The sequence below is a fragment of the Rattus norvegicus genome, chromosome 8 (genome assembly GCF_036323735.1).
Source record: "Rattus norvegicus strain BN/NHsdMcwi chromosome 8, GRCr8, whole genome shotgun sequence".
Lineage (NCBI taxonomy): Eukaryota > Metazoa > Chordata > Mammalia > Rodentia > Muridae > Rattus > Rattus norvegicus.
In genome coordinates, this window is record NC_086026.1 from 54,894,646 (window position 1) to 54,920,157 (window position 25,512).

Sequence of the window (25,512 nt, forward strand, 5' to 3'; positions counted from 1 at the left end):
CTTAGTCCTCTGAAAGATCAGCTAACGCTCTGAACCCCTGAGCCACCTTTCTAGTCTCCCCAATACCTCTTTTGATGTCTCTCCTCCTTTGCTTGGGCCCTCAGCCTGAATGAACTATTTGCAGTTCACATAAATAATGCCAGGACACCCAGTTTGGGATGTCACACACGTAATGCACCCCCCTTGGAACAGATGATAAACTGAGGCACAGAGTGATCTAGCAGAAGAGTAGCCCAGGGTCCTCCTGTGTGTTCACTGGTGGTGAGGCCAAACCTTCACTATCTCTGAGTTACTTAGGGTGAGAGCTCATCTGTCCTCCCTCTGTATGAACTGCATCTCCGGCACCCGCACAGACCAGACCTCCGTCCAGTCTGGCACTGAGTGCTGGGAATGAGCAGCCTCTGCTTGCAGGTCTGGTCAGGCTGGTGTCTTAGGTGGCTCCCAGACTCTTCCTGTGAGCTCCCGAGAAGCTGAAAGAACAGGGCTGATGCTCGGCCAGATTTGCTAGCAGCCTGGAGAGTAGACAGACAACTGAGTCGTGAGCAGGACTCGGGGCCAACTGAGCCACCACCCCCATTTGCAAACATAATTGTGGGATTTGGGGGGTTTTCAGTGGCTCTTTCTCCTCCTGGGCTATGGCCATTGGTCAGCCTCCACCTCGCAGCCTCGGGGTGACCTGTGCCAAGCCAGGGGGGAATCTTCTGTGCAGGCAAGGACAGAGGACTCCTGGGATGTTGGTGAGAGAGGAAGGGAGCGATGATTTCCGTGGCAATGATTAGCCAGTGGCCTCTCTGGCCTTATTGATTTCCAGACTTCATAGAGTAAGGAGCGACACTGTGTCTCGTGCTTCATCAAGCAGAAGTGAGGACAGGCTGTAACTTCCTTTGCCCCTGTGCCTTCTTCACAGAAGCGCAGGGAGTCGGCAGCCTCCAAAGACACAGGGAAGACAAAACAAGCATCCAGAGATCGGGGAAGGGCCTGAGCAGGATACCTGCTCCCAATGCTGATGCTCGTACCCTGGCTACTGAGACATGGGGGCCTTACCTCATTTACTTCCTCTCGCCCCCAAGCCTGAATGAATGGGTTCCTGGTCCTGCCTTCCAGAAGCCATAGCCCAGATGTTTCGGGAGGCAGGAGAGACAATATCTCTCAACCAGCAAAATGTAGACCAGCTGGCTGACCTCATGGCACTAATAGGGTCATTGGAACAGCAGCAATCTGTCACATCCCCATCCCAGCCACACTTCTCATCAGCATAAGAACCCAGGTCTTTACAGATGGGAGGCTTTGCTGAGGAGATGTGGTCCCGCTCACTCAATTTCCTCTCCCTGTTTGTCTCCAGGTGCCTCACCTGGGCCACTCCTCAGAGGTGGGGAAAGATGACATGTTATTATTACTCCCCTGCCCCTGAAGTTCCCATGACCACAGCACTGAAGAGTTTCCAAATGGATCCCAGTTCCAAGGTGTCGCTCAGGGCAGCTCGGATGAGACTCAGGATCCAGGCATCCTGCGCGCAGGGCTCTACGTGGTAGGGAAAGTGATGCAGCAAAGTAGGCCGAGAGCTGAGAAGCGCCTTTAACCTTTGCCCTGGGAAGGAAGCCCAGAGCTGCTCCCCAGTAGTGAAGAAAGGCCCTCTGGGTGGATGCAGTTATATCAGACAAGCCATGTATGTACCCGCTGAGCAGCCCTCCTCTAACCCTATGCCAAGGTCTGTGCACTTCCCTCCTTTCTGCCGCTAACAATATATATAGACACAGGCTGGCTAAGTGCTAAGTAAAAGGAGTTTATTTGGATTCATAAACCTAGAGGCCCAAGACAGGGTGGGACATATGAGAAACAGCTTGTAAATGTGCAAATGGCTACTCGTGTGTGTGTATCCCTTCATCCCCTTAAAACTCCACAAAAATTCAATCATTGGCCCTACTTGCCCTGACGATCTACTCAGGATCACCTCCTCAAGGGCACACCTATAAATGCCACAGTCAAAAATCAAGAGTCCACCCCCCGGCCCCCAGACACTCATGTGAGACTATGGTTTCCACAAATGAACACCAGAGAGACACGCTCCAGTTGTATCCAAAACTCAGCAGTCTTCAACAGGGAAAGGTGAGGCTAAGTCTCCATCGCGGCCCCCAGGCATTACTGATTACAAAGCTACAAGCCTCTAGGAGAGGAGGCATAGAAGTGGGCTACAGAGTGGCCCTGAGGTGTGAGCGTGATCTCCTCTAGGGTAGCGATGGCATAGGACCCTGAGCAGGGACTGGAGAGGAAGGAAGACTTCAAAGGAACAGTGCCAAGCATTCGTGACCTGGGAGGAAGGTAAGAGCTTGAGGCTGAAGAGAAGAAATGGCATAGTGTTAGCCACAAAGATGACAGGGATGGAGAGGTAGCATGGTTGCTATGACAAAGTCGAGGTGATTGACTAGCCTGGGGCAGCACACTGGGTGACATTTCTGTGTAGAGCTGGATGCTAGCCTTCAAGACCCTTCGGGACTCAATTCACTCTGGAACTAGCTGGTCATCTTCCTGACCTAGAAGACAATCAAGACTTATGGACCAAGTACAGAGTCCCCCGTGCGCTGTTTGCTGCTTCCAGAACTGCCTCAGTTTCCCCTGGCTGCTCCAACAAATACTACCAACTAAGTGCCTCAGAAACACTACAGACTGCTTCTTTCACAGTCCAGAGAGTGTGACACAGGGTGACACTAGCCCTGTGCTTGCTCCCCTGAGGCTCTCTGGGGAAACATCCTGGCTTCTTTGGGGATAACAGCAAGTCATGGGTTCCTTCAGGTGCAGAAACGTCTCTGCAGTTTCTGCTCTGATTGCCATACAGCTTTCCCCTGTCGGGTCCTGTCATCTTCTCTGTGTATCTTCTTAGCTAAAACCAGCATGGCCACCTCACACTTTGATTAGGAACCACATCTCCCATGACTGGTGACTTTCAGGAACTTTCTTGGCATGCCACAGCCATCTTGCCCTGACCACAAACAGTGTCTTAGCCAAAACTCTCTCGTGGTCAAGGTCCTCAAGCCCATCCTGTGCTCACAACTCCACAGCAGGGGTCAGCAAGCTAGGCCTAGAGTCAAACCTAGCCTGTACCTGCATAGCTAGTGCCAGGCTGTACCCCTCCTTCCTTCCTGATTTACTGCCTGTGGCTTCTTTGGTGGTGCAATGACCAGCTAAGCCTAGGATGCTATGGCCCTTTCCAGGAAACGCTTGCAACCCTAGCCCCTAGGTGTTCTCAGCAATGACCCAGAACACCTTCCCCTAGTAGCCAAAGAGAAATGTTCATGTCTCCTGTTTCTGAAAGGATTCTGTCAGTTCCAAGCCATCTTTAACCATCACTGCCACCACCACCTCCCCCCAAACCTCCTAGGGCTGTGGGGGAGGGGTTTAATGAGCTAATTCGTGGAGAGCATTAACCACGGTGCATGCACATAATCAGCATTCAATAAATGTTAGCTATTATTATTACTGTCTTTTTTTCCCCCAGCACTCTCAGTAGGGAAAGTGGGTCCCCATCCCCCACTCCACTCCTGATCTTGCATCCCTTGGCCAGAAGCCAAGGGAGAAAGTGACTGCCCCATTTTATAGCTGGACAGAGAAAGGTCTGGTGGGACCGAGGGCATCATTTTTACCCTCCATGCCTCAGACACAGGCCTGAGGTTTGAGGCTACAAGGTCTCACACTTCTCAATGACCCAGAGCTCAGCATCCTTTGCTTGTGCACTTGCTCTTCCTGGAGTCCTGATGCCTGCATCCTTGAACTGTGGACAGCTTGAGTCTTGGGGGACCTGCAGCTCCCCACTACTCCCTGCCTGTTCACCAAGGCAGGGATGGCTGCTACCACACAATTTGAACCAATCTCACACTTCAGGTGGAGCTTGCCTAATCAGGGGCGACAGGAAGCCAGAGCGGGTGCAATCAAATTAACAACGCCATGGCCTAGCTCTTTAAGAACAGGGAAACAGGGAAACAAAGCAGGCACCAACCAGAAGGTACCCCCTCCCAAGCTGTCCCAGGGGACGCTTGCAGAACTGGGCTGCCACTGAGGCTGAGCTGAGTGACTGAGTAGAAACTGCTCCCACCTCCCCAAGTGCCAACGATGCCCCTTTGTGGTGGCTTATCTCACACTGCCAAGCAGGTCCTGTTCTTGTCAAGGAGCTTGTTAACACGGAGGGAAACACGGGCTTTGTGGGGAGGGAGAACACACTGGGTTTGAGGGAAAGGAATCCCCCACCCTGCAACCTCTCAGGCTGCATGTAATCCTTTTGAAAACAAAAGGCTTGAGAGTCTCAGAGAGAGGAAGAGGAGAAGGAGGAGGAGGACACTTTCTCCCCTGACAGGTTGGGTATACAGAGCTCAGAGCTCTGCTCCAGGGCACCTGCTATCTCTGAGAGCTGTCCACCAGAGGGCAAAGAAGGGGGCTGCCAGAAACCCATTTCATCTCCCTGAGACATTTTTTTCAACAGAAAGACCTGGGAGATTAAAGTTGCGCTGTCAGAAAGACTTCCTAAAAAAGCCAAGGCCCTCCCTGGGTGGTAGTAAAGACTGACTTTGTTATCATACTTCTAATTGTGGTGGGTTTGAGGACTTTCTGCCTGAGGCAAGGGAAGGACCAGGAATCTGACCCTGTGGTACTATACCCTAGCCGTGTAAAGACCACCAGGCTGAGGGTGTTTCCACCCAGACCCATCATGTTACAACCTCTAAGGGTGGAGTCTATACCATGGTAAGTTTCTTTTACTTTGAGGGTTTTGTTCGTGCGAAGACGGGGTCTCTTGTAGCACACAGTGGCCTCAAACTCACTATATAGCTGGAGGGGACCCTTTATTTCTGATCTTCCTGCCTCCTGGGCCACTTTGCCCAGTTTATGTGGTGCTGGGGATTAAACCCAGGGCCTCACACATGCTAAGCGCGACCAACTGAACTACATGTCCCATGATGAGTTAGTTATTAAGCTCCGTAATAATTCTCCAGTGTCAACAGGTATGAAAACTTCCTGGACCATCCCTAGAACACCCATCTGGGAGAGCATCCTTGGTTCTCAATTTCTAAGCCAGTCCTCTGTCCCCAAGTCAGCCTTCACCACAGCTCTGGCATATTAGTGCCAGGCACCTATTTCGATGGCCCCTAAGCTCTGCCCCACCCTGTTCCTCTGTCCCATGTCACAGGGCCGGTAAGTTCCCAAATGCCCTGAAGCAGACTCTGACTAGCTGTGTGACCATAGTCTATTTACTTCTCCAAACCTCAGTTTCCCCATCTGTGAGGATCAAATATCTTCATTCCCAGTGCCTGGTGCATAGTAAGCCCTCAGTCAAATCGAGTTTTCTCTGTGACTGGCTCCCAGGAGCCTCATTGTCAACCACTCAGACTCCGACAAGCCAAGCGGCCTTTGTCTTCCGTTTCTTCCCGCAGGGCAGCGCTTCTCTACTGGGGATTCATAGCCGAAGCTTCCTTCCCTAGTGGCTTGAGGACTGTCAGAAAAGGCAGCTGAGCTCCTGTCACCATAGAGGAGAGGGAGGGAGCAAGGTACAGAGAAAGCCTGCTTCATAGTCCCTACTCCTGCACCAGCAGTAGACCCAGCCCTTAAGGACTGGCCTCTGCCCCCACACACCCATCTACCTCCTATCTTCTGCCTTCTCCTGGACTCCCCCCAAAAGTCATCCAGGGGTATGTTGGGGTGCAACCAGGAAGGAGGAGTCTGGGCTAACACTAAAGAAAGGGGCATGGTGAACTGTTAGAGGCTTGATCTCCTCCTTACAGATCATCATGGTGTGACTTCAGGCAGATTGCTTAACCTCTCTGAGCTTCCACACTGGCAAGGTAGGGGGAAGGGGGAAGAGATCCTAAACTAGCTTCCTTTGACACAAGGAATGAGGTGCTCTTCAAAACCTAATGCAGTGTTCTGCAAACTTAAGGAATAGACCCATCCCTGCCTAGGAAATGCGACCTGGGGAAAGGGGGAAGGAGCTGAGCTGGAAAGTGAGGTAGGAGCCAGGTTGGCAAGGTTTAGTCCACAGTGTAGTGTCTTAGAACTCTAGAGCCTACATCCCGGCACTTGGGAGGCAGAAACAGGTAGATCTCTGTGAGTTCGAGACCAGCCTGATCTATAGAGTGGCTTCCAGGACAGCCAGAGAGACTGGAAGAGTGACCCTGTTCCAAAAAAGAAAAAAGAAAAAAATCTACCTCTGAGCCCGAGAGTGATGGCAAAACATGTGGGTGCAGAGATGGGAGCGTCCGTCTCATGGTGTTTTAAAAATCTATCAGCCTCTCACATCGAATTAAAATGTAAATAGCAGCTGTCCAGGCAGGACCTCAGGGGCAGCAGGAGCCAGCCTGAGAGTAATTTCACAGACGGAACCGGTAACATCGGATTCTGACAACTGTCCTGTTTTTGAAATTGATTTCCTCTCTCCTGGGCTGGCAGCCCTGGAGGCCCTGGATCTCAGGAAGCATGGCTCTCTGCAATCAGTGGCCCTCTATTCTAGGTCCCCCTCTGTGTCTGCTGCACCCGCCTGTAAGGCCCCATGGGAGCAGGAGAAGGAGGAGACCATTTAGGATTTAGAGCCTCAGTCCTAACTAGCAGTGGCTGGAGTCCCATGAGCCATCAATGCTGCCTGGCAGTCACAGAGGACCACAGAACTTCCTTTTCGTGGATATGCGCCAGGTTAGGGCCCACAGAGACTTCTATCCAGGAGTCTCCCCATTAGACCCAGGATGCAGCATGCAGGAGAGCATGTCCGCTGGGGAGCCTTGCCGGAGAAGTGTCTGCATGTGATAGTCATGGAGTCAGGGAATGACTTGGAATCTACCAGGTTGCTGCTGTGCCCTCTACCAACATTTGTCCCATGTTGGGCACTCAGTATCACTTAATGGCATAGGGATGGAAAGCTGAAAGCAATGGGCCTGCTGTCCACAAGTCTCTCAGGGTCACCTCCCCATCTAAAGGGAACAGCATGACAATCCAAGGCTGTCATTAGTATATCCACCCAGGACTCTATCCTCTGCCTAATCATTCCCACTTCTGTCTGGGTTCCTAAAACTCCGGTTCTTCCCTCCCTTCCCAGGGTCCTATGCCAGGGCTGCACCAGCAAGCACAGAGGCCACACATTAGTGACAACCCAATCCCATTTCTGAAAAACAGAGTGCACGCAAGGAGGGCAGGGAGGCAGATGGTGAGAGACAGCCAGCTCTGTCACCACAGCTCAGGGCGAATAGCCCCTGCTGGAAGCCTCAGGTTTCTGTCTGAAGAATGGGTCTAATGAGACTCACTTCCTGTGGTTGGCATCAGGAGAGCCTAGCCAAAGTGAAGCAGTTGCTTTAGGCAACCAGAGCGCTATAGGTGCCAAGGAGGCCATGGAGCTAGAAAGGGAGCAGGAGGGGACTGGGCCTCGCTATAGGGGACAATAGCTCAGAGTCCCTCTGAGGAGGTCACTCGTGGAAAGCACACAGAATATGCTGCCATATGGCATGCTTACCACTGCAGAGGACCACGGAGGGCATGTGTGCGTGCGTGCGTGCGTGCGTGCGTGCGTGCGTGTGTGTGTGTGTGTGTGTGTGTGTGTGTGTGTGTGTGTAGACAACGTATACAGAGGAAGTATCGACTCATGGTTCCCTCAGTTAAGCAATCACACCAGGGCCTTGGCATATAGGGGAGAAACCCCACTGGCTCACATGTAATGGCACCGTGTAAATGTGCAAGAATACGAGAAAGACTGCTTGTGATGGTCTGTCGAGATATGTCTTGGAGTCCCTCCCCCTGCCCCTCTCTTCCTCCCTTCTCCTCTTCCTTCTCTGTACTTCCTCCTCCACCTTCTCCACATCCTCCTTCTGCTTTGTGGCCCTCACTGTACTACTCAAACCGTCTCGAACAATCCTCCTGCCTCAGCACCCCAATAGCTGGGGCTACAGATGTACTCCACTGTGCTCAGCATTCCCCCCTCTTTTCAGGGGCGCTTCTGCCTGCTATCGATCGGAGTGACCTTGGGGCGAATGGCTTCCCTAAAGAGCCTAAGTCTCTTCCCTTGTACAGAATATTACAAGTTGTAATCCTACCACTCATTTAACTCAGTATCAACATACATCACCAGTATAAAAACGTAAGTGAGCTGTCTTATGTCCCTCGTCTCTTTACATTTCTGAAGTCTGCTGTCTGTTTTACATTTATAGTGCCTCTCAATCAGCCCCGCCATGTTTCAGATGCTCAGCAATGCGTGTGGCTGACGGATACAGTGCGGTCGAGTGGGTCTTTATCTGGGCACTGTGATTCTGTGGAATCATCTACCAGAAACATTTTAATCCAGAAGTTTGGTGCATGTGGGCCTAGTTAATGCTTCCCTCAGAGCTGGCGTGGGACACGGGTGACTTGTGAGTGGAAATGGAGCCTGATAGGGCAGGTGCCCTACGAGTACCCATATGTTTATTGTGCCCCCACAGCCGTTCTGTGGGACACAGGGACACCAAATTTAATGTGTTGGAGGCCTACAAAGCTGGTAGGGACAAGTCTGGAGGTCAGGCCTCCTGGCCCCCAAATTCTTCAAGCTCCGCTCCTCTTCACCTTCAATGGCTTCCTTGAGCTAGCAGTCAGGAGAGCCCTAGGGTGTGGTGCCGGGCACTTGTTACTGTAAAAGCATCCAGCCAACCGGACGATGGGCAGCCAGCCCCAGATGTGGTTGCTATGCAGGGCTGAGGAGCCGAAGATCTCTGGAGACACTGCTGTCCCTGATTGTCCATAAGTCTGTCTCTGGGTAACCCGGCTTGGAAACACAAGTGACCCGAAGCAGAGGCACAGGCTGTACGCTGCTCAAAGGTGCGGCACCCACAGGGTGAGTGGGATCTGACACGGGGTCTGTGCTCTGATTGGCAAGGTGCACGCCCCAGCATGAAGTCGTGTCTGGATAGAAGGTGTCTTGACACAAGGTACTGGAGGCCTGCATGGAAGGCAGAGCCCAGATGAGCAAGCTTCTCACCATGGCTCAGAGCTGAGATGTTTTCCCTGGGACTATTCCTCCCTGTCCCCCTCCCCTTCCAGACTTTACCCTGTGCAAAGGCTAAAGCTGCCCCCATCCTCCTTTTTCTACACACACACACACACACACACACACACACACACACACACACACGCAGAGTCATGAATAAGATCACCTCTCCCCCATCTACCTTAGGCCCTAGACCCACCCAGGGATTCAGATCCAGGCCTTGCTCATTCCCTGCGGGAATTGCAGAAACAGCTGCATCGCCCCTACCCTAGCATTCCCACCCTCCCCGTAAAACATGGAGGCATCTGCAGTGCAAGGCTCGACTTGTCGATGTAAAATCTCACTCTATATTCCACCCAGGTTTATACGAGTGAATTATGCAAATCTTTGATGGAAAAATATTCCTGCGCACATCCTTGAGAGTGTAAAACCTTAGTCAATAATTCATACTTGGATGTCTCTGACTGCAGGCTTTTTCTTCATTATAACTTACACCTCGTTATTTGTCTTTCGCGTTTTATTGTATATTCTGGTGTAATGCTGTGCATTATAAAGTTTATCTGCTTCGTTATTTGATGAGCCTGGACTAGAGGAATGTGCTAAGACATTGGTACGGGGCCTGGGGCTAGGGCTGCCCCCAGCCCCACCCTGCATCAGATCGACACATGGAGGCCTCAGAGGGAATAGCTGGCTGTGAGGTGTAATCTCGGGGAGCCTGAGGGAGCAGGTGCTGTCCTCCACTTGTTCAAATCATCCCTCCACCCTCAGTTGGTAGCTGAGATTAGACCCCTCCAGGTCCACTCCTCCTTTCTCCTTTCTGCTGTCTGTGAAGAGTTAGTTGGAAAGACCAGTGTCTCCGCTAGCCATTAAAGTGGGAAGGGGGGTTAGGGCTGGAGAGTGACTTGGTTGCAAGAGAACCTGAGTTTGATCCCCGAAACCCAGCTGAGCATGATGGCATCACTGTAACCCCAGCACTGGGGAAACAGACAGTGGAATCCCTGGTCAGACTGGTTGGCCAAATTGGTGAGCTCTGAGTTCAATAACTGACATCAATCTGTGGCCTCTTCCTGGGCTCTGGGGTACACACACACACACACACACACACACACACACACACACACACAAGCACAAGAAAACGGGAGGAGCCATTGGAAGGGAGCAGGCTTTATGTCAGTCAACCAAGTTTTGAGACAAGAGAAGACAGGGTCTCTTTCACCCACCATCGCACTAACAAGCCAGTGATGGTCAACCGTGAGCTGCTCTGTGATCTGCAGAACCCACTGTGAGCAGACTCCACATCCTAGGCCTTAGAGAAAGGCTCCTGGCGAGTGTGGACTGTGCCTTCTCATACATTTCTAGAAACACTCCTCAGATGTCTCCCCTGATCCTGTTGCCCACAATTAGCTCTATCTTCCCAGTCCCCCCATTTGGGATGTCAGGAATGTGTTACCCAAGGTGTGGCACAGTGCTTCATGGTCAAGTGGGAGCCCAAGGGTGTGGACCAAGATTCAGAGATTCTGCCCATCCTCCCTCCCTGTTTCTAGTCAAGACACGTAAGTCCATAGTGGGCCCAGCTGTTGGTAAAGCCCCTTGTCATGCGAGTGGAAAGGGCATCTTAGGGACCACTCAGGGCCTTGGCCCTGCCTGGGTGAAACCACAGGATCAGCAGGTGGGGCAGGGAGGGTGGACCCTCCTATTGCCGCTAGAAGTTCTTTCATAATGTCCCTACCAGGCATCCCCTGGAACAAATTGGAGCTAAACACACCTCAGCCCCTCTGACAAGCAGAGACCCTGGCCTCAGAGCATGACCCTGAACCTGGGGTCCACAGAAGCCCCAGACATCTACAGAGATGATTCCATGGGGCCAAATGTTTGAGTGTGGAGAAATCACATCTTTTTGATGTTAGCCTCAAACTGAAATGTAGTGATTCCCAGTGAACATAAGCCACAAACCACAGCAGTGACAGTGTGTGTACCTGCCTGTATATGTGCACACGTGTGTGTGCATGCACGTGTGTGTGTGTGTGTGTGTGTGTGTGTGTGTGTGTATGACTGTCACCCATAGAGATGCACAGATATTTTCATGTCATATTTATTGTGGAACTCTCAGAATAGCCTTTGTGCTCACCACAGCTGCAAAAGCAGGGGTAATATAAGATAGTAATTATAAGGCCTGCCACCAGATCTCATCTCATAAAGTATGAGAGCAGAACATACCGGTGTGTGATAAACAATATTCAAAGTTTGCTTGTTAGTGTTTTTAATATTTGCATAACCGTATTTCAATATAACCGGCTTTCTTTGTAACTATGTCGCACATGTAAAATAAACTGGTGTCAATAGAAGGGTCCTGGAACTGAAAGGGGAAGGAGAGGAAAGTACCAGGCCTGGATACCAAGGGGCTTCAGGGACAGGTGAACAGGGTGCCCCTTCCTGGGAGGAAGTCCTCTGAGATTGAACAGCAAAGGGCAGAGCTTAGAGGTGGGACATCCAGGGTAGCCAGGGGTGGAACAGAGCGAGGGACAGAACTTCTGCCACACAAGCAACTCCCACCTCCCCCAGGCTGGTCTTGGAATATTCACATCCCCTTGCCTCCTCTTCCTCAGTCCCAGCCATGATCACGTCGCACCCCAACACCACTATCGCCATCAAGGGCCACGCCAAGGAGCTGAACTGCACTGCGCGTGGCGAGCGGCCCATCATAATCCGCTGGGAGAAGGGGGACACCGTCATTGATCCCGACCGTGTCATGCGGTATGCCATTGCTACCAAGGACAATGGCGATGAGGTGGTCTCCACGCTTAAGGTGGGTGCCCAGTCCCAAGCCTAGGGACACCGTCCATCTCTATCCAAGGGAGGCAAATGGGAGGCCGGAAGCCCTTCCCTGCCCCTTCTAAGGTACCTACCATTCCCACCCAAAAATTTCTGCACCAGAACCTCAAGTCTTCTTTCTGACAACCACAGCAATCTTTATGTGGGTTCCCAGTCTCTTTCATGACCCTCCTCCCTGCTTGAGTCCTCAGGGCACACATCCTTCTGCAAGGGGATGTCTTAGCTAGAACCCCTCTGAACCTCCCTCCCAGTCCCCCTAAATGCCCCCCTCTAAAATACCCTCCTGTCTCCTCCCTTTCCTCTTCCTACTGGTCATGTCTCAGCTCAAGCCAGCCGACCGTGGGGACTCCGTGTTCTTCAGCTGCCATGCTATCAACTCATACGGAGAGGACCGGGGTTTGATCCAGCTCACTGTGCAAGGTACATTCACCTGCCCACCCGCCCTTTCACCTTCTCTAGGGCCCAGAGGCCCACAGCCAAGCTGCCTGCTACTATCTCACCTTTGTTCCTCTTCTGTCACCGCCCAGAGCCCCCTGACCCCCCAGAGCTGGAGATCCGGGAGGTGAAGGCCCGGAGCATGAACCTGCGTTGGACTCAGAGATTTGATGGAAACAGTATCATCACTGGCTTTGATATCGAGTACAAGAACAAATCAGGTAGGTGCTGGGACAGATGCAGATGGCAAGGGTTTGCCCTCTGGGGCCTTTCGTGGCACACAGCCTGCCTGTGCCTCTCTGAAGGAGCAGCACCCACCTGCCACAGAATCACCAGCACCCGTCACGTGTACAGTCACTCCCCCAGAGAGAGGGGACAATGGCTAACTTCGGGAGCTAGGGTAGAGACTGAGATACACCGGTGGCAGGGAAAGATCGGTCCCGCCCATAATAATAATTACTGTCTTATTGGAGCATGATTCTCACTCACGGTCTGACTTAGAGGTGTTTAGCGTCAAGTGCTCTGTGGGGATGTCATGGGTTTGTGGGGTCACCTGGACGGTCTTGGTTTAGGAAGGCAAGTGGGTTGGAGATCAGTGCTATGGGATCACTGGGTCCCTACTCCCAGAGACCTTCCCTAGAGCTGCCTTCTACAGCCCCAGAAGCTCTATGCTGCTGCCAAATCACTGCGAGGCACTGTGACGTGCCCCAGTCTAGCTATAGACAGACGCCCAGGGATCATCACATTGAATGCCAAGAAGAAATACACCTGCCAAGGATCATCAGGAAGGGCCCTGCCTGGTCTTTGGTGGACACCTCTCTAAGCGACGTCTGGAGGACTAACTGACAGAACACGCTGCCTGCAGAGAAAACAGAAGCTCGGAGCCAGGCAAGGAGCAGCTTAGGCTCCACAGACCCCATGCACGGGCACTACACTATGGCCGCCGGTGTGCTTTGGAGCAGGGATAGGAGGACAGCCTTCAAGCTGAGCTTCTGCTCTGTGGAACCATGTCTGAGCTCCCAAGAGGCTGGAACAGCACAGCTCCCACCCCCTACCCCCCGAGGATGGATGCATGCTAAAAGCTGACATCCAAGAGCAGAGCAAAGAGGCACTTGAAGTGCTGTAGATGGTAACGGTAGAGACAGCGGTGCAAGGAGGCTGGGTGTGTCTGACTCACATCCAGGCCTCTCGAGAAGCTGAGCACGAGCGTCCCAGAGGCACATGTCACTCCTGTGGGATGGTGCCCAGTCAGTGGGTAGCGGGTGCCCAGGAGATCTTGGCTCCCTGCTCCTGTGTTCTTTGTGACTGCTGCTCTGCCCTCCTCCCGGACTGCGCTGCTGCCTGTTCCCTAACTCGCCCCTTCCCCAGACGAACCTCTTGAATGAATGGAAACCCTTCCTAGGGCACTGCTTGGCTCAGAGGAGCCACACTCACTGAGAGCATCACCTAAGAGAGGCAGCCCGTGAAACTGGTATTCTTAAATATGTCCATACTACATCTCCCAACCCCATCCTCCTCTGACTCTTACTGAATAGAAGGGCCGTGAGGAGTAGGCTGGACGGGAGCGGGAAGGCTGGAGTAAAGCTTCACAGATGTCCCCTGCACACACAAGCCTTGCACACTTAGAGATCCAGAGGCCGGCTCCAGAAGAGCCCACCTACCCAAGCACCTGGCCCATCCTGGCACATTGGTGCAAGGGCTCCATGAGAACATTAGTTCGCTGTCACCGAGACAAAGGATGTGAGCACGGCGCAGTTTCTCGGTCTATAAAGTGGGTGCAGAATGAAGAATGTCTGATGGAGGAAGGTTGTGGAGAATTCTAGAAGCGGCTGGTGTAAGGCTAGAGGGAGCCCTTGGCAGCTGTACTCTCCCCTCCCCCGATAGCTCAAAAGCCTCATGTGGCAGTTTAGAGCCCCATGGGACTCACAGGCTGAAATTTATGTCTGTCAGTCAGCCACATGGACCGCGCGTGCCAATCTTCCCACTGCCCCCAGAATCATGCAAAAGTCATGTAGTAGAGAAAAGAGAATGAATTAGGAAGCAGAACGTTGCCCTTGGAGAGGGAACGTAACGGCCCACGCACGCGCACACACTTTCAGAACCATTACACAGCACTATCCAATCAAATGCAATTCACTGTTAACTGTGTTGCATGAGGACGGAGGGCTGTATCCAAGGGAACAGAAGAATGACTCAAAAGAAGGAAGTGGGCATGTGTGTGTGTGCACGCATGTGTGTGCTTATGTGTGCGTGCGTGTGCGTGTGCGCATGCATGTGTGTTATCTAATGTCAATCATTCCTAAAACTGTAGACTTAGAGTGACCAAATATCAGAATTGTGTGGCCTTTAGCAAGATTTCTAAAGCATCTTTGAGCATCTCTCTTCATTTTTCATAGAAGGTAGGGTGATTTTTGAGTCAAGATCCTGCCCTGAAGCCAGGCTGGCCTAGAACTCTCTGGAGGGCTCAGGCTGTCCTCAAACTTGCTATGTTCCTGCCTCAGCCTCCCAAATGCTAAGATTATGAGTGTGCAGTACCGTAAACAGAATTCTTGCTTTTCCTTTTGTTTTGTGGTGTTGGGGACTAAAGCAGCCAGGGCCTCTTAAAGGCTAGACAAGCTCACAAGCCTAACCCTTTGCAAAGTGGAGATGGGAATCCCTTATTCTCAGGGAAGTGATGAGGATGAATGGAACATGAAAACTTCCATGGCTCTCTTTTTGTGTCTTTGCCCCCCCACCTCCTGCCCCAGACCACACCCAAGCTGGGTCTCGACCGTCTGCTCACGATGCCCCGCACCTTGGCCAGGTTTTCTGCCACGTTGCTCATCATGTTAATTTTCCAAGGGAAATTACCAAGCCTGCCCTTTCTAAGCCACCATGTTCACGCTGTCTTTTCCCGGCCCCAGGCAGTAGAGTAATAATACATGAGTCTGAATGATAAATAGCACCGTCCACACAAATCTGTCAGACGGTGCTGTGCGCACTGAAAAATGCAGATGCCACATTTGCCTCTGCTCACCAAGCACAGGACAGGGGGACTGGCTTGTCTGAGGATCGCCCTCAAAGCCAAGAACACTGTCTTAGGGGCCAGCCAGCTTGGGGACTGTGCTGGCCCCATGGTAACATGGTTTCAAGTGTTGTTCTGTGGGAACTGAGGTGTGAGATGTTGCCATTTGCTGCTGTGACCCCCAAGAATCCCTGTGACACTGAGAGAGTGCCGTGCAGGAGGCGTGCTTTGGAAGTGGGACTCGAGGAGGAATCAGGCGCAGAGGCTGGATTCGTGTTCCCCTCAAGGCATCTTGTCTTCCCCTGAACCCTCTGCAGTGAAGTGGCATCTGGAACGGCCAAGGCCCAGGCTCCTCTCAGCGAGCAGCCTTCTGAGAAATAGGCACAACCATCTCCCCAGCCACTTCCTTACTTTTTAAGGAGAACATTTTGCATCATAAACCCTTTGATGAAGGAAGGATGAGAGAGCCCTTAATGAAATATGTTAATGTGGGCAAGGCAGGCACATATGAAAGGGAATATTAAAGAGACAATCTTCAACAAATCCAGCACAGGGCTCCCAGAGAGCAGAAAAGAGAGCAGAAGAAAACAGGCCCCGGAGTTGAACTGTTCAGCGTCAGAGAGAAGGCCATGATCAAGTCTGGAAACGCAGGAGAGCCCTCCAAACATGACTCGGACGCATTAGCCATGAAGGGTCTCCGGGAGACAGGTGTTCTAAGCCAACATAAAAAAAAATGATTTGGGAGCGAGGCGGTGGTGGGGAACACCTTTAATCCCAGCACTCAGGAGGCAGAGGCAGGAGGATCTCTGTGAGTCTGAGGATCCACAGAGCAAACCCCAGGACAGCCAAGGGTACAAAAAGAAACTGTCTTGAAAAAAAACAAAATAAAAGGGGGAGGGGGACACAAGGTCAAATCTACCTACAAACAAGGGATAGGAGAAGGCGAGGAGCTGCTATCTGGGACAGACAATCCCCTTCATTCCGAGACTGGCAAATGAGGAAGGCAGGGGAAGGAAAGCAAAACCCAGAGGGACTCCAAATTCAAAGTAAAAACCCAAAAAGGTGGCTCTGATCTAAAAGCCAGTGATAGGTTTTGAGAAGTCAATACTTGAAATGCGGGGGTAAGGACCAAAGCCTTAGACATGACTCCTGTCTTCAGAGGACTGGGGGCCTTCTTGGGCAACGCTCCTAAAACAGCGAGCTTCAAACTATGATGCTGTGCAATGGCTACAGTGTATGCTCCTTGGGAGGCTGAGGAGAGGGACATGATCCAGGCCACAGGGCTTGGTCCTGCTGTAAAACTTCCTCTTTACCCAGTAGCAAGGGAAAGAGATTGAAGAGCTTCGTGAGAGGAGACGGCAGGATCTGGTCTGTGCGTTGAAAGGAGCCTAAGTACAGTACATGCCCTTGAGAGGGGCTCAGCTATATATGCAGGAGGAATGACAGCCATGGGGCCCATAGGGGGAGGGGTAGCAGACACGCAATTAGCTGGAGAGAAGACTGAGAGAGAAAACCGAGAGATGACAATGATGATTTGGGCCAGGTTAGGGATATCAATGGAGAGAGCCCTTATATAGTCAAGAGCACATGGGGCATAAAAGCTATCAGACCTGATAGTAGAGAAGAGAGAAGGGAAAGCCTGTGTATGAGGAGTGCGTGGTGTGTGAGGAGGAAGGCATAGGTTGGAACCTGGAAGCAAGCGTCCATTGAGGTTAGGCTCAGGGGGCTGCAGCTGCAGACCGCCAGCAGAACAGGCCCAGGAGAGAAGCAGAATCCAAGAGCTTTCTCAGAAAGCCTAGAGAGGAGCGGTTCAGAGAAAGGGGGAAAGGGAGAAGGAGATGGGCAGGGCCCATTGACAGGCCAAGCGGGTGATGGGACTTGCTGCTGCAAAGGCTCCTGTGCAGTGGAAATACAGCCCCGACATCAGAGGAAGGCACGACGAGTCAATGGTGCATTTCTAAGCCATCCACCGCTGCCCCTGGAACCGACAGGTGCCTGGCGGATGTCAGTACCTCTTTGTGGCCCCTGTTTTCAGACACATCCCACGTGGCTCTTCCCTTTGCCTGAGCTCATCAAAAATGAATGCACTGACTTCTGATCACTCTCCCGCTCCCATAAACACGGGCAAACCCAATGTGATTTGTGAGCTGGCACCAGCTCCCAGGACCCCACATACAGAGCCATGAGCACCTGCCTCCCCATGGCTAGTCCGTTCCATCCTGAATCAAACAGGCATCCACAGCAGGTAGGGACCTGCTATTTGCAATTCTAGCTTCACCTGTCAGCCACAGAGTGGCTCTCTGGGTGGCTGGGGTGTTTTTAAAGACAAGAAGAAAATAATGTGTTTCTGAGCATCCACAGACTGCCACGTCATTAGCTTGGCTCCAGCAACCGATGAATTAAATGCAAAACTACAGGCTGGAGTTGGGCCGATGCCCTCCACAGATGCTAAGCCTGTGCAGCTGAAAGCTGTGTTTCTAAAGGAATCAAGACCTCATTTAACCAGAAATGAAATCGTAGGATTCTGATGTGTTCAGGCTACATACATAAATGTATGTGTGTGCGTATGTATGTATGTATGTATGTATGTATGTATGTATGTATGCATGTGTGCGTGCATGTATATGTGTATTTTGGACTGTCAAGCTGGCTCAGTGAACAAACTCACATGGTAGGGAAAACAGACTCCTGCAAGTTGTCCTCTAACCTCCATACGCACATGATTCCCTGTATTGCGTGCACACATGTGTGTACTCATACGCACGCACATACAGAGATCCATGCGTTTATTTTAAAACGTAACAGAGAGTCTTAAGAATCTTCTTAAGGGCTGAGAGCTAGCCTACTCAGCAGCAAACACAAGGTCTAGACTTCAATCCCCAGACACCCCATTAAAATGCCAAGTACAGTGGCACACACGTGCAACCCAGAGTTAGGGGAGGCAGCAACAGGGGGTCTCAGGAGCATACAAGCAAAGCAGTCTAACCTGATAGTGACTTCTAGGTTCAGTCAGAGCCCCTGTCTCAAAAAAGAAAAAAAAAACCCTTTGATAGAAGGTAACTGAGGAACACTGAGATTATCCCCCAGCCTCCACATCCATGCTAACACACTTGGATGCACACATGCATACATGCTAACACACTTGGGTGCACACATGCATACATGCTAACACACTTGGGTGCACACATGCATACATGCTAACACACTTGGGTGCACACATGCATTTAAAATATCTTCCTAAAATCGGCCTACAGTTGTAACCTCCTTTCCTGCCTTCAGAATTAAACTGTGGAAATGTGGCCTAACCTTTCCCACTGAGACTTTTCCAGAACACTGCATGCCACAGTGGATTTCCAAGCACAGCCCATCAGTATGAGCAGGGCTATCTGACCATGCCCAGAAAACACTTTTAAGCTCTACTCTCAGCTGGATTCCTGGGTCTTTGCCATTTTCCCCCCAAAGTGCTAAGGAGGAGGGAGGCACTTGATCAAGCCCTCTGGGTTGGGAAAGTCCTGGCTCAGCCATCATTGTAACTGCAACCCTGCTTCATCTTGTTCTAGAGTCCCCTGGTGGGGACAGCAAGCATGGGTGGATGGCTGAGTTCCTCTGGAGATGCATAATGTTTACAGCCACAGGATCCCTGAGTTGCATTTATCTGGCATTTTCCGTGTTCTACAATTTTGCTAAACATTAGCCCTGGAGTGGACTGCCAGTCTCCTTGCATGAATTGAATTGTGAACACATTAATCCTTTCTGTTGGCCCCTCGTTCTGAAGATTCTGCTACCTTACATCTTTGTAGCTGCTGCAGGAAAGAGAGTAGGGTTGGGCTGTGCACTCTGGCACTTGATCCGTCCCCTCCAGCCTCACACAGAACTCTCAGATCCTGTCACAGGTGCACAAGGAAGGGAGATACAGAAGCAGAGAGCAGGGGGAAGGGGGAGGGGTCCTCACTTCCCCTTTCCCACAGGGATGCTGGATGAATGGGTATCTCACAGTGAGGATGGTAAATCTCACATGTACCAAAAGATGCAATAAGAAAGGCACCGTCCAGCAGACCAGGGGTTACTGAGCAAGTGATGACCTTAGTGGACATTAGAAAGCATCCTATCTGTTCTCATCTTCAGTTCAGCTCACAGGCTTGCAGGACAAAGGGAAGTCTGGCTTCTCCCAAGCTGGAGCTTCTTCAAAGGACCCTTTATAGTCCCTGTGAAATTACTAAGGCTTCTCCTCTCTCTCTGCTGTTGATGTAAGCTGGGCCCCTCTGGCATCCAAAAACTAGCATAGGTGGACACTTGAGGCTGAGGTGGGGACAGGTCCCAGAGTTCTCAAGGCTGGGTGTGTTTTGAAATGGTTGTCTCCTTTGCAGATTCATGGGATTTTAAGCAGTCCACCCGTAACATCTCCCCAACCATCAACCAGGCGAACATCGTAGATTTACACCCAGCATCGGTGTACAGCATCCGCATGTACTCCTTCAACAAGATTGGGCGCAGCGAGCCGAGCAAGGAGCTTACTATCAGTACAGAGGAAGCCGGTGAGCACCTCTCCTCTACCCCGCCCCCGCTGCCCACAGTCCTGGGACTTACGGACACCATCTCCACCAACCCTGCTAATTCACACTGGGCTTGTAGTTTGGAGAGGGTAGAGAGAGAGATCCAGAAATGTCTTTTGTGAGTCAAAGAGAGGCCACAGTTTTCTGAGGGGTTGTTTTTGTTCTACCGGTTTTTTCCCTCTTGGTTTGGGGGGAATGGGGAAGGAGCTGTCCGTGGTCCTGTCTTGCTTTCCTGGGCTCCAGCCTATGTAGGAAAGATGCAGGGCTCTGCAAGGCAAATAGTCTGAGTCCTCTGGGGCAGTGGCCTTTGTCACATTGCGTGTGTGTGTGTGTGTGTGTGTGTGTGTGTGTGTGTGTGTGTGTGTGTGTGTGTGTGTGTGTGTGTGTGTGTGTGTGTGTGTGTGCATGTGTGTGTGTAAGGTATGTTGGGGTGTCAGGAGGGAGCAAGCAGATTCACACACCCTTATAGATGGGTATATATCAGAGGACAGCCTCAGGTAGGTTCCTGAGGTACTATCCACCCTTTTTTGAGACAAAGTCTTTTACTGTCCTAAAATCCACCAAACAGACTAAGCTGGCTGGCCAGCAAGCCCCAGGGATCTATCTGCTTCTGCCTGTCTGGGGGTGGGGCTGGCAGTGTTAACCACTACACTCAAATTTTTTTACACAGGTTCTGGGAATAGAACACATGCCCTTGGAGTTACAATACTTACTGGCTGAGCTGTCCACCTGGCCCCAGATTTTTTAACAAAAATTTGAACAAGATTTCCCTTTACTGTACTTTCTTATGTGTGTTATTGTAAAACAAAATGATACACAAACATTCCTAAGACATCGGAGCACAATGTTATGAACGATTATAAAGTTTAAACTGCCAGGTCCCACTCTGATAAATGGCCACCGACTCTGTCACCTGTGTGTGGACTTCCCCCTCCTCAACGGTTCTTCGGGTGGACATGAGGACACACGGTTGTTTCCTCCCCCAAGACGTGACTTAGTGTTGCCTCTTCTATGTCCCCAGCTCCTGATGGGCCTCCCATGGATGTCACCTTGCAACCAGTGACTTCACAGAGCATCCAGGTGACCTGGAAGGTAAGTGAGAAGCCATCTTGCCTGCCCCTCTTCCAACCCCCTGAATCCGGCAGGCTCACTAGTCTCTTTTCATACAGTACCCATGTCTGTTTTCTCATTAGGCACAGGTACAGTGGGAGGAGGATGGGAGGAGAGGAAGGTAAAAGGAAGGTCCCTTCTCAGTCATTGCTCCCTCACATCCTGGCCATCTGGCGAGGGACCACACCTGGCAAGGGATGAAATGAAGAACTTGCCAGTGCCAATACGGTTCTGCCCACCTAGCAGTTCATCCTTAAACCCAATGTTACCACACTAGAGGGTAGGAACTCGGTTTGATTTTGTGCAACACTCCCCTCCTACAGCATCAGGGTAAGATCAGAGAGGAGTGTGAGTGTGTGTGTGGGGGGGGGGTTTACAAATGCTCACACACTCATGTGTCCCACAGCGTGTATGCTGAGGGAAGAAAGCAAAAACAATTTGTGGGAGTCAGTTATCTTCTTCTACCCCATGGGTTTGTGCGATACAATTCAAACGATCACACTTAGCACCAAGTGCCTTTACCCACTGAGCCATCTTTCCAGCCCGGGGTTGTTTTTGAAACCCTAGCTGGCCTTCTAGGGCTGGGGAAGGTTTCAGAGAAAAGAGGTTAGTGACCAGTGTGCACAGGCGCTGCAAGGGCCTGAGAACACAGGCAGCTGAGGCAGCTGCTGCTTAAGGATGTCTTAGAGGAGGCTCCATGGATGAACCAAGAGATGAGCAGGACCAAGGGTTGGAGTACTCCTGGGGAGCTCTGGCCCTGTCCCCTGTCCTTCCACATACACAGATGACCCAGTAACTTCATGCCTTCCTGAAACTCTTCAGCATCCAGTCCCTAGGACTTGCTCCGACAGGAACTCGTCTGGCCCTCTCTCTATTCTTGAGGGTGACTGGAAAGGTACTTATATCAGCAGCCAGCTGAGGAGGCCAAGGGTATTGAGATGCGAGGTGACTTGCCTATAGTTGCTCAAGTATAACAGAGTCCAAGGCACACAGACTGGATTCCCAGACCAATCTCTCCACTACAGTATACTGGGGGTTGGGGAGCCTTCTTTGGACATGACCTCAGTCCTCCAAGTGCATTCCAGTCTTGACATGGACCTTGGGGTGACTTCATCTTCATGGATCTTCAGTCTTCCATATGTGTGTGCACGCTCACACAGCAGGGACAGCCTTGTCTCTTCCCTCCTGAGAGAAGTGGCCAGAAGATGTGCTTCTACCTGGTGCCTCGTATCAGCTGCCCTTTGTTGCTGCTGTGATAAAATATTTGATGTCGGCAAATTAAGGACAGAGGGTCAATTTGGGCTCATAGTTTGAGGGATCGGTCCATCACAGTGGGAAGGAGCACAAGGTAGTGTGCACAGTCACCAAGCACACTTGTTCCTCTTCATTCAGTAGGGACATCATGAAGGGAGCCACTCACATTTGGGATCATTCTTCCCATGTCCATTAACCTGATTCAGAAATCCCTCACAGAGATGCATGGCCCCCTAGAAAAAGCCCTCGAGATTCAGATCTGGGCCCCAGAGCTTTTCCAGAAGCTGAAGGTAAGGCCAATTCCCCGCCCCCACTCCTGTCAGCAGTTCTGAACTCATCTCTTGGGACTACACAGAGGGAGCCCCGAGGTGGAGTCAGAGAACTGTGTAAAACACCACCGAGGCATTTGCTACAAAGTTCTGACCCAGAGCCGAGGTCGATAAAAATTTAGAATCAAATTTATTTCTCTAAAAGTCTCATAATGAAAAATAAAATTGATTAGAAAGTTAGAACTTCAGAATGAACCAGCAAGTCAATAAATTTGGGCACTGACTTCTCATGGGGATTTTTTTTTTCACACAGAGAACAGATTAATGAAAAATAAAGATTCACTTGAAAGATAAGTCACTCCGCTTTAGGACTCTCCGTGAGATGGATCACCCCTGCTCTATGACATAAATTTGCAATCAGCCCTATTGATTTCTTAATGCTTCAAAGAAATATTGTTAAGATTGATTTAAATCCCGAGTGTGCATGTTTGGGAGGGAGGGAGATGTAGGGAGAAAGAAAAGGAAGAAGAAGAGAGAAAAGTGAGTGACAGGGAGAGAGAGGGAAGGTATGTCAAGATTTGTATAAATTCGTGAAATGGAGATGTACATCAGGGGCACTTGAGTGCTCGCCCAGGGCTTCTGCCAGTGTGCGTAGTTGTGGTCTTGTGTACAAGCATACCGTGGCGTGTGTGGCCCTGGGTCGTGTGCATAGGTGTCTGTTGTGATATAGATAGCCCTCGGTCGAGTGCACAGAGATATAACTAGACAAAGATAGCCCTGGGTCAAGCATACACGTGTATGCGTGGTGCAGACAACCCTCTGTGATACGGACAGGGCTAGACCATGGGATATAGAGTCCTGGCTGTGTAAGGCAGTGTGGTACTGTACGACGACGTGACTGTGTACATGCAATAGCCGAGTGTCTGAAGTGTGTAGGAATGAGTGTATTGTGCTCTTGAAGCTGAGTGTATGCCTCCAGTATCTAAGTGTGTGCGTGAGTGTGCACAAGCCCCAGCTGCACAGATAGTCACACTTTTCAGGATAGTGTGTAGAATTGCCCAAGTGCAGAGAGAAGACGATTCCGGCCATAATAGCAAAACATCAAGTCAATTAAACACACACACACACACACACACACACCCCTATTTAGTGAGTTCAAAACAATTACATTAAATTAAAAACTTAATTTTATTGAGTTAACAGTGATCTTAAAAATGCAATTAATTTAAAACATTCATTGAATTAAAAGAAACAGTGGGGCTATTTTACGAACTTAATTGTTTTTTTTATCTCACTATTTTTTAGTACAATAAAAGGTGGGCTTTTAAATTAACTTCATTGTCTTGAAAACCCTGGCTCCAGCTAGTTTTATATGCATAGAAGTGGCTGTGCTATCTCAATTTAAAGTTGAGCAGGCCCTGTCCCTGAAGAAGGCAGTTTCTATTTGAGGATCTAACCGCATGTGGCCACGGGCAGGTGTGGGGATTAGGATGTGTTTGGAAGGATCTGAACGCGTGTTCATAGCATCTCACAGGCACGGATTACACAGCCAGGGTGGGGGTGTCATGTAAGATCCTGCCGAATACTGGTGCTCATGTGCCTATGTCTCCTCTCAAGACTCCTGTATACGTGCTTGATTACATGCAGCAGAGTTTATATCAGGACTCAAACTTGGGGTGAGAACGTTTCCCAACCTGGACTCATTCATGCTGCTAGAATGTTCTCTGCTCTGGTCTTCTGGCCCCCTGGGATTGGTCCTTCATCCCCACCCTCTTGACATCTCAGACCTTTCATCTCTGGGCTGCCCGCAGGCCCCACCCTCATCACAGCTCCACCCTCATTGTGCCCCACCCTCGTCATGGCTCCACCTCTGACCACTGTATCTGGGGCAATGCAACCTATCCCAGAAGGATCTGAGCCGGGCAAAAGTCAAGAACTCTTTGTTTTATGCTTTGGTTTTTTATCTTCGGGAGATTTTTCAGTATAAAATTTACACTTTGTAGCCATGTCTACGAGTGCTGTTCAGGAGGCTGGGAAGATGGCGTCGTGGGTAAACTGCTTGCTAGGCAAGCATGAAGACCTGAGCTCTGACCCCAAAAGTCACATAAAAGCCTAGCAGGGGACAGAGACGGAAAGCTCTTGGGTTTAGCCAAAACAAAGGAAGCACAGAAGGACCAATGAGAGACTCTACCTCAAAAATAAGGTAGAGAATTATGGAGGAAGATGTTTAGGTCTCCACATACACACACACACCCTCACTGACGAATGGCACACACACAGACACCACATGCACACCATACGATTTTTTTAATCTAAAAAATACAGTTCAGTGTCAATTCACACATTCATGGAACTGGGCAGCCATCACCATGAGCTATTTTTCAATACTTGTCCATTACCTTAACTGAACTCTATGCCCTAAAGCCCTGCTTCCATCCCCTAGAAACTTGTGTTTCCCATTTCTGTGAATTCACCCAGTCCAGAACCCTCTGTAACGGGGACTTTATGGTGCCTGTCTTTTGTGACTAGCTTACTTTACGCAGGGTGTTGCCTGAGTTCATCTATCCAGTAACTTTTGTCAGCATTTCACTCCTTTCCGGGCTGCGTAATATTCCACTGTGTGGGTAAGCCACATCTCGATGATCCGTTCATCTCCTGTGAATGTGCTGCTGTGGACACAGATATCCAAGAAACATGGGGTCTCTGCTTCCGGTCCTGTGGGGTTTATACCCAGAAGTAGGATCATACAATCACGTGGATCATATGGCGACTTAATGTCTGGCTGCTTGAGAAACAGCCAGATTGTACTACTGTTATACTACTTGACATTCCTGCCAGCGATGTGGGAAGCTACTAACTTTCCCACATAAGCTTTATCAATAATGGTCCTCCCAGTATGTGTGAACAGAAAGTACAGAATGCTTTCTTTTATCTAAATTCGTTGCTTACGTCTCTCTCCCTCAGATCATTTTGTCTGAGGTTCAATTCTTCTAGACCCCTTAGCATCCAGGTTTATACACACACACGCACACACACACACACACACACACACACACACACACACACACACGCACA

The 25,512-nt window shown here is 50.6% G+C and overlaps 1 protein-coding gene across 3 annotated transcripts in view; it reads left to right on the top strand.

The window, feature by feature from the left end:
* Positions 1–25,512, top strand: part of Dscaml1 (DS cell adhesion molecule-like 1) — a 316,989-nt gene that overhangs the window by 257,592 nt on the left and 33,885 nt on the right. For all 3 annotated transcript variants that reach the window (NM_001108141.1, XM_039081433.2, XM_039081435.2), the window contains 5 exons: positions 11,587–11,786; positions 12,136–12,232; positions 12,340–12,468; positions 19,619–19,786; positions 20,826–20,896. In NM_001108141.1, the coding sequence (NP_001101611.1) occupies positions 11,587–11,786; positions 12,136–12,232; positions 12,340–12,468; positions 19,619–19,786; positions 20,826–20,896 (665 nt within the window). The remainder of the gene's footprint in view (positions 1–11,586; positions 11,787–12,135; positions 12,233–12,339; positions 12,469–19,618; positions 19,787–20,825; positions 20,897–25,512) is intronic.